At 39.8% G+C, this 7,500-nt stretch overlaps 4 protein-coding genes across 5 annotated transcripts in view; 1 reads left to right on the top strand and 3 right to left on the bottom strand.

Moving 5' to 3' along the window:
- LOC138052247 (serine/threonine-protein kinase/endoribonuclease IRE2-like) overlaps positions 1-7,500 on the bottom strand; it is a 413,063-nt gene that overhangs the window by 72,716 nt on the left and 332,847 nt on the right. The gene's annotated exons all lie outside the window — the stretch shown is intronic.
- Positions 1-7,500, bottom strand: part of LOC138052255 (BTB/POZ domain-containing protein 6-like) — a 246,290-nt gene that overhangs the window by 161,628 nt on the left and 77,162 nt on the right. The window lies entirely within an intron of this gene.
- Positions 1-7,500, bottom strand: part of LOC138053990 (polycystin-1-like protein 2) — a 293,920-nt gene that overhangs the window by 233,318 nt on the left and 53,102 nt on the right. The gene's annotated exons all lie outside the window — the stretch shown is intronic.
- LOC138052270 (exodeoxyribonuclease-like) overlaps positions 1-7,500 on the top strand; it is a 36,186-nt gene that overhangs the window by 22,240 nt on the left and 6,446 nt on the right. For both annotated transcript variants that reach the window (XM_068898673.1, XM_068898674.1), the window contains exons 5-9: positions 2,049-2,116; positions 3,468-3,511; positions 4,408-4,479; positions 5,506-5,536; positions 6,853-6,965. In XM_068898673.1, the coding sequence (XP_068754774.1) occupies positions 2,049-2,116; positions 3,468-3,511; positions 4,408-4,479; positions 5,506-5,536; positions 6,853-6,965 (328 nt within the window). The remainder of the gene's footprint in view (positions 1-2,048; positions 2,117-3,467; positions 3,512-4,407; positions 4,480-5,505; positions 5,537-6,852; positions 6,966-7,500) is intronic.

Here is a 7,500-nt window from a genome sequence, read left to right as displayed (position 1 = left end):
ATTAAGGCCTATTTGTCCTTCGCCTCCAAAGAGTTGTGCGTGGTATTAAACAAGTTCAAGGTGCTGCGTCATTGACACGTTTGCCAGTCACTGACTCCATTACGCTGTTGATTTTCAAGTCCTTGGACCTCAAGTTATCTGATCACTGCATGTTTTGGGCTGCGTGCACCTTAGCCTTCTTTGGTTTTCTGCAGGCTTCCGAATTCACTGTGTCTTACCTCACCAGCTTTTCTCCCTCCTGCCACCTGACGATTCGTTAGTCACACCATCTCTGCTGCGTGTGAAAATAAAGTTTTCAAAGACTGACCCCTTTCCCCTTGGGACTGCCATTCACATTGGTCGTGGTCATTATCCTTTGTGTGCCATTCAAGCGCTGGCAACATATCTGGCTGCCCGGGGGGATGTCCATGGCCCTCTCTTTCGCGTCCAATCTGGCCAACCGTTGTCCCGCCCAGTGCTCACTTCATGGCTTCGAGAGATCCCAGCTACAACTGGTGTTTCCGGTAATTTCTCTAGCCACAGCTTCTGAATTGGTGTGGCTACCGTAGCCGCCCAGCAGGGTATACAGGATCACCTCATTCAAGCGTTAGGTCGTTGGACTAGCAATGCTCATCTGCTCTATATCCGCACTCCAGCTGAGGCCTTGGCAAGTTTATCTTCTCAGCTGTGTAGCCCAGCCAGTAGGGATCACCACCTGTAGCCACTTGGCACCTCTGTGATTCACAGCTTCTGCATCTTATGCCAGGCAGGTCAGACGTTTTGTGTATGTCAGGCTATCTGTGGTGTTTGGGGTGTCTGGGTGTCGTTTCAGAAGTCCCATGGCAGACCTGCTCGCGGTACCTCGGGTTCCCAAGCACTGGGGTCAGAGGGTGGTTTGGTGGTTAGCGCTCGCATGGTTGCCATGGTTACCTTCAGTGCAATGCTGCCAGTTGCGCTCTTGGCCCTTCCACCTTTTAGGCACCAGCACCCATGGTCATCTTGTTGATGAGTTTAAATGTGGCTAAATTACTTTGTTTAGGCAAAGTTAACCTCAAGACAGAGCTTGCTGGCCAGCAGTCATTCCCCAGGCTCACATGCTTATGTGGGGCGGCGGCTAGTCTCCAGGGCATGTACCCGTGATCGCATATATTAGCTCTGCTTGCTTGCTTGATCTTTGCGGATCATTTGCAGTCATTTCTTGCATTAACTGTTTGTTCCTGCTCCCATCCCTCCCTCCCTCTGTAAGTGTGAGGTTCAGTAAGTATTCCACTGAACTCGTTTCAGTGTGATGATGCCTGGTGGTTAGCGCTCGCATGGTTGCCATGGTTACCTTCAGTGCAATACTGCCAGTTGCGCTCTAGGCCCTAAGACCTTTCAGACACTAGCACCCAAGCTCATCTTATCGATGAGTTTAATAAGTCCTTGATCTTCTGATTGCTTAATTTTTCCAATTCTTTATGACTGATCTTAATCAGAGTCAGGAGTTAGGCCATGAAAATATAGATTCAAGTGCAATACATGTACCTTCCACATACTGCTTGAACTGGATATTTTGAAGTAACTTGCATTTGACATAAAATATCGCTGGTGGAGATGCTTAATTTAAAGCCTTGCAAATGAATTAAGTTATGTATCTTATCTGTGCTTGAATGTACAAATGAGAAAAAGACTTGTATTGTACCCTTAAGGGAAATCTGTGCGCAATGTTGCTTAAGTCACAAACCTTGACAACCCTTGGAGAGATTTGCGACAGGAAATCAGGGCTGCCTTCACTGAAATCTCCTTACTTTTTCTTGGTTCATTTTATTGATAAAGAAATTGAAATATCCTGTAATCAGATTTATCATTTGCGTGTAAGATGACCGTTTCCTTGTTTTAAAAATCTGTAAAAAAATCTGTTTTTTAAAAGTCCTTTTTCTTAAATCTACCATTGGACAAATTGTTATTATACCTTCATGTTCTAAGCAGAGTACCTTTCAATACAGTAGACTGAGTAAGGATGTAAAGTAAAATGCACCATTGATTCATGTAGACATTTAACTTAAATCAGTTTGCTACCTTTTTTATAGGAAGCAAAATTTCTGGGGTATCACTCTTACTGGGCACAAGCAGACAAAAAAGGCTACAGTGGTGTGGGGTGAGTGTCCTAATAGTTATATTGAGTCAGGAGTACCCAAGAAAAGATGTAAAAGAACTTGAAAAGACAGCTTTTGAATGAATATTTAGGATCCTTAAAATCATTTGACATGGTCAGGCACCAAAGCTGTTTTTATTTAAGTATCCCTAAGGTCACCTGTTAGTTTTTCTGTGCTGAGATAAACCTCTTACCAAGTAAAATAGTTTTCCAAGTTTTTAATGTGTTGTGAAGCCCTAGAAGAAGTGATTAGTCCCTGTGCCGTGCTACATTGCAGTTAGAGGCATGGGCCTGTCTCTTAAGAACATGTACATGTTGATGCTTTCCCAAAGGGTTTTGCAAAGTGAAATTCTTCCAAAACCGAAACGCAAAAAAAGTTTGTGAGGTCCTCTTGTGGAAAGCAATAGTGGAGCAGCTCTTGTAACTTGCTATTGTTTGGTATGGTAAGCAGCTGTTATTGTTTTTAAGGATACGTGTAAGTCATTGTTTCAATGGTTTGGTCTTGTTTTTGGCTAGGGTACTGTAGCAAGCCAATCAAGTTATACGTTACGAGGGCTGCTACATCACCTGTGGAAAGACCCGTGTCTCCATCTAGCTTGGCTCTGGGCAAACTACTGCCAATTTTATCAACCTTAGAGAACTAAAGTAGAAGTGCAAATGTAACAATTAAACATACTGTAAAATGTACGTTTTATGGTGCTGAAAACTTATGACAAATAAACCGTTTTAATTTTTTGACACCTTAAAGTGCTACATTTACTATGATCAAAAAATCACTTCTTTTATTTCTTCAGTTTTTGAAAGTGTGATTGCTCAACACTTGACTAGCAAAATTTTAAGCTTTGATTTTTATCCAAAAGCTATTTACTTTGAGTTTTGGATTTCGCGATCCGCCATTACTCACGTTCCAAACTGACCGATTGGACCTCAGAGGGTTGGATCCAGGGGAAAATGACTTCATTTACTCACTAGCTTAAAATTTCAGCGTGTAAGCGCAACTTATTATATATGTAAAGCACGAGTTCAAAAGTCTGAAAGCCCGAAACTCCTGTGCTGCATATTAATTCAGCTGGGCACACACGCACTGCATTCTTAACTGTTGAGTCGTTGACGTCAATTTCTCCTCAATCCAGCTCTCTCAAGATTTTAAAGTTAGTAATGGCGGACCATTAAACAGGAAAATTCCAGGTAAAATAAGCAGGTGTCTTCTTGAATCAAGGCTTAAAACTTCGATCATTTACTGTTTTTAGCTAGCATAGTTTTGAAATCCAAAGAAAAATAAAAGTTGTTTTTTTGCTCATAGGAGCACTTTACATGTAACCCTAATTGCTCTTTAATGTCAACAATTTTCTAGAATGTACAGCAAGACAGAGCCACTGAATGTCTCCTATGGAATAGGTTGGTCAAAATTTATCAAATATATGGGTGGTTGAAGGAGTAGGGGCAGCTTATCACATTAACTTCACAGTAAATTATCAATTTTACCACAAATGCTTGTAATTATGCAATCAGATTGGCTAATTTGCTGTTGTTGATACGAGTCTAGACAATGTTGCTCACGTCAACGTGTCACACAACCAATCAGATTGGAAGAAAGTTATAGACCACACTTGCTCTTTCTTTATGTCACAATCTTGGTCAAGCTCTTTGCGCCTCATGAGTCCTCATCAAATTTTGACCACTGTGATCACAAATATTCTTGTCGATAAGAGTACAGATAACACCGAACGTACGGTATGTTCGATTTGTTAATTATTATCCTGGCGTGATTATACATACGATTGTGAAAACTATTTAATTTGGCAAAACAAACAAAAGCAAAAGAGAACTAAAGCAAGGATATACCGGTACATGCAGCCTGTACTTCCGTGACTGTATGAGTGAAGTTGTAGTTGTCTCTACCTAAGTTTGAACTAGATAGCTCTCTATAAAGTTATTTGCAATAATTCACGACTGTTTTAAAGTGATCTTTTTTTATCTTAGTCTCAGTATTCTTAGTCTTTTACTTTCCCTTTATAATATTCTTGGGGTGTGCAAACACCTACTTGATGGAAACAAGCTTATAGTTCTTCATATTTTTGATCCAAGTAAAGTAGATGTATTACATGTACCTACGTTGGTTACCTCTAGTAATCAGCTACTGTAGGGAAGGGACATATTTAACGTTTCGATCCTGGGACGAGACGTTTAAAACTATGTTCCTAAAGGAGTATTTATTGGAACGTGTTTGTTTTTGAGCATTTCGAGTTCTTTCATAAGGATGGGCCCTACTATAATGGTTAATTTGTCTGTAGGCATTGCAGAACATGACAACGAAGGGCGGGTAATAACAGCGGAATATAAGGACTTCTTTCTGGTTACATCATGTGAGTTGCTATTAGCTGTAATGATTTTTCGCATTACGTGAGCAGGCGATATTCAGAAAATCCGGCATTTTGATTTGTTTCCTCGTCTGGCTCGCTCACAGCGGGCGGTATCGTTGCATGATTGGTCGTCAATTACATCACATGTTACAGGTCAAATTAAAAAAAAAAAAAAAAAACAAACAAACAAACTGTAATGATACTTACCTAGGGCGCGTTCGATTTACCGTATTCCTGAATAGAAATACATGGAATAGAAGTTAGAAATCCTCCGTTTTTGCGGAGATTCATATTAATATTGTCAAACATCTGCTAAAATGCTATTTTAAACATAGCTTTATTATCCATGTTGCTGCAAAACGCCACACATAGTGTTTTCAATCATCACTCCGCTTATTCTTATTCCGGAATAGGGTCAATTGAACGCGCCCCTAGCTTATTATTACGTTAATAAAAGCGTTTCCATGAAGCCTTTTTCTTTCATTTGCTTTATCCCTGCCGCACTCTCAGCCCTCGGTTTTTGGGGTTTCTTTGCAAACATTTCTTTGGGTTTAAGAAAAAAAAGTTAAAATGTTATTCACCAGTCTTAGTAGGTCCGCATTGGGAGGAACTGTGGCCTCTGTCTCGGTACCGCCTGCGGCCTTAGACGGTATCCAAGACCTTGAACACAGTTTTTTTTAGACAGACCTCCCGGTTGGTGAATAACCTCAATACTGATCTTTGAAGCGGCTTGTCCTGAATGATGCCAGTTGACGGAATTTAAACTAAAGCTACTATCCAAAAAACATTCACCATTATTGTTCAAACTTCCTGCTGGTATTTCAACATGGACTCACAATTGGTCCGCTGTTGGTTTGATGAGTGGTTACGGTTTTTCCTTCTGCTGCATAACTGAGGTGGTCACTGTTAAAAGTGTTTGCAAAATCAAATTTTTTTCGCTAGATTTCCCGAATTTTTCCCTTCGATGTTTTTCAATTCATTGTTCATAAATTTTGCCGGTTACTAACCAAGTCTTTTTCTATATACTAGATGTTCCCAATTCAGGTCGTGGACTTAGCAGGTAACAGCTTAAATTAGTTTTGGCTACGAGATCATTATCCAAGACAAATTAGCGCAGTTTTTATACATTGGAGATATTTCCAACACTTTCACCATGTAACAGTATTACTAAAATATGCGACAGTTATTCAGGAAACTTGTACAAACAGCCCCAAAAGTTGGAGAGAATGAACCAAAAAAATCATCACGTGTGAATGCGTTTCACAAAGGGCTTCCAGAAGACGGCAAAGGAAACATCGACCAAAAAAGAAGGCCATCTGTGTAGAACAAGGAGAGGCATTGTTTTCATATCGTTCTTGTTGTCGTCGCCGACGTTGATGCTGGAACGTTATTGTAGCAATATCGATGTTCGGGAGCTTAAGAATCCACGACGTCAACGAAAACGAGAACGGCAGAAAACAATAATCACTTTGTAAATTTCTATACCGTTCTTTGCCGTTCCACTCATCACAAAATTTGAGTTTATCTTTAGGACAATCACCCAAAATTAATTTTCAATTTTCTCTCTTAACATCCACACCATTATTGTTATTATTCAGAAAAACGCCAACAAGCCGTCGTCATCATCCATGCTTAAGCTCACTATTTAAATTGAGGCAACAGTAGGCCAGCTTGGGGTTCTTAAGAGAGTTATCAAGGGCATATGCACAGAACGGAAAACTCAAAGTAGTAGCTAGTCATACTCGTTGTGATACGTGAATCTTCTTGTGGCAGCTGTGCTGGTGTCCTGAAATGTTCTATTTTCTATACATGGCCGCTGACCAAATAAATGAATAGCTCCAATAAAAAAGCTAGCTAATATTTTTGTCATCAAGCCGTAAACGATCATTTTTTTTACATTACTTCATTTCTCCATGAAAGGTCAAGTCAATGGTTGCAAAAAATTGAGTTGCGCCACTAAACTCAAGTCTCGTCAACTTTTTCTCTTTCCTATAATTTGATGTTTATGATACATGTTGCTAAAATATGTTTTCTTTTAGTATACCATAATTAGACAACCTTGTAAAATCTTTAATTTTCCTTAATATTCTCAGACATTTAGCTCTTTGCCGAGAGAAGGGGCGAGAGAAAATACTCCAAATCCTGCAAAATATGTGCGTGAATGATGTGTCAAACTATACTGAAACGAAAAGGAAAGGAAAGGAACTTTACTTAAGTGTCTAGTCTTCTAGCGCTGCACACTAATTTGGGACACTGTAAACTGAATCTAATGTTGGTTCTTGAGGAGAGGTGAAAACCGGAATACCCAGAGAAAAACCTCTCCTCTCCTCTGAATAAGACATATTTATATTTATACATTTTTTGTTGTTTTTCAAGGCTTGATTATCGACAGGGCTGGGATAAGGACTTCAGGAGTTACCTGAAGAATTTAGATGAGAAGAAACCAGTGATCCTGTGCGGTGACCTGAATGTAGCTCACAAAGAAATAGGTAGGACATCCAGTGGAGGCTTGCATGAGGTTTTAAAAGATAACTTTGTTTTCTTCTTGCTACAAAACGTGATGATTACTTCAAATCTTTGACACAACTTTGTCAGCCAATCAATAGCAAACATAAAACTTGCTCATATGTGTTTCTTATGTGCGCTTTTGGCGGTAATGTGTATAGAGGTTAATAACTATAAGAAATGTTGGACACTGACTTATTTGAACGTCAAACGACGTTCTCAAAAAACTTGGTAAAGATGTTTCGACCGAAAACCTTTGGGCATCCTCCGATTTGAATTTGACAAAAAAAGTGACAGCTTCTTTCAACGGGTCATATTTTCGTATGTGCGTGACTACAAGTACACATGATTTTCTTCGCAAGGCGAGGAACATTATGCAAGTGAAACATAAATGTCAGGAAGTTCTATATGTTGATTCCCCGCATTCTGGTCGCTCTATGAATGTCAAGCCGCGAGGAAACGTCTCTTGTGATAGTCAACTGCCTTGTCAACTATACTGTCGTGGTCAAAGTCGATATT

Source organism: Montipora capricornis, chromosome 6 (genome assembly GCF_036669925.1).
Source record: "Montipora capricornis isolate CH-2021 chromosome 6, ASM3666992v2, whole genome shotgun sequence".
In the NCBI taxonomy this organism is placed as follows: domain Eukaryota; kingdom Metazoa; phylum Cnidaria; class Anthozoa; order Scleractinia; family Acroporidae; genus Montipora; species Montipora capricornis.
This window is presented reverse-complemented; position numbering and strand designations above follow the sequence as displayed.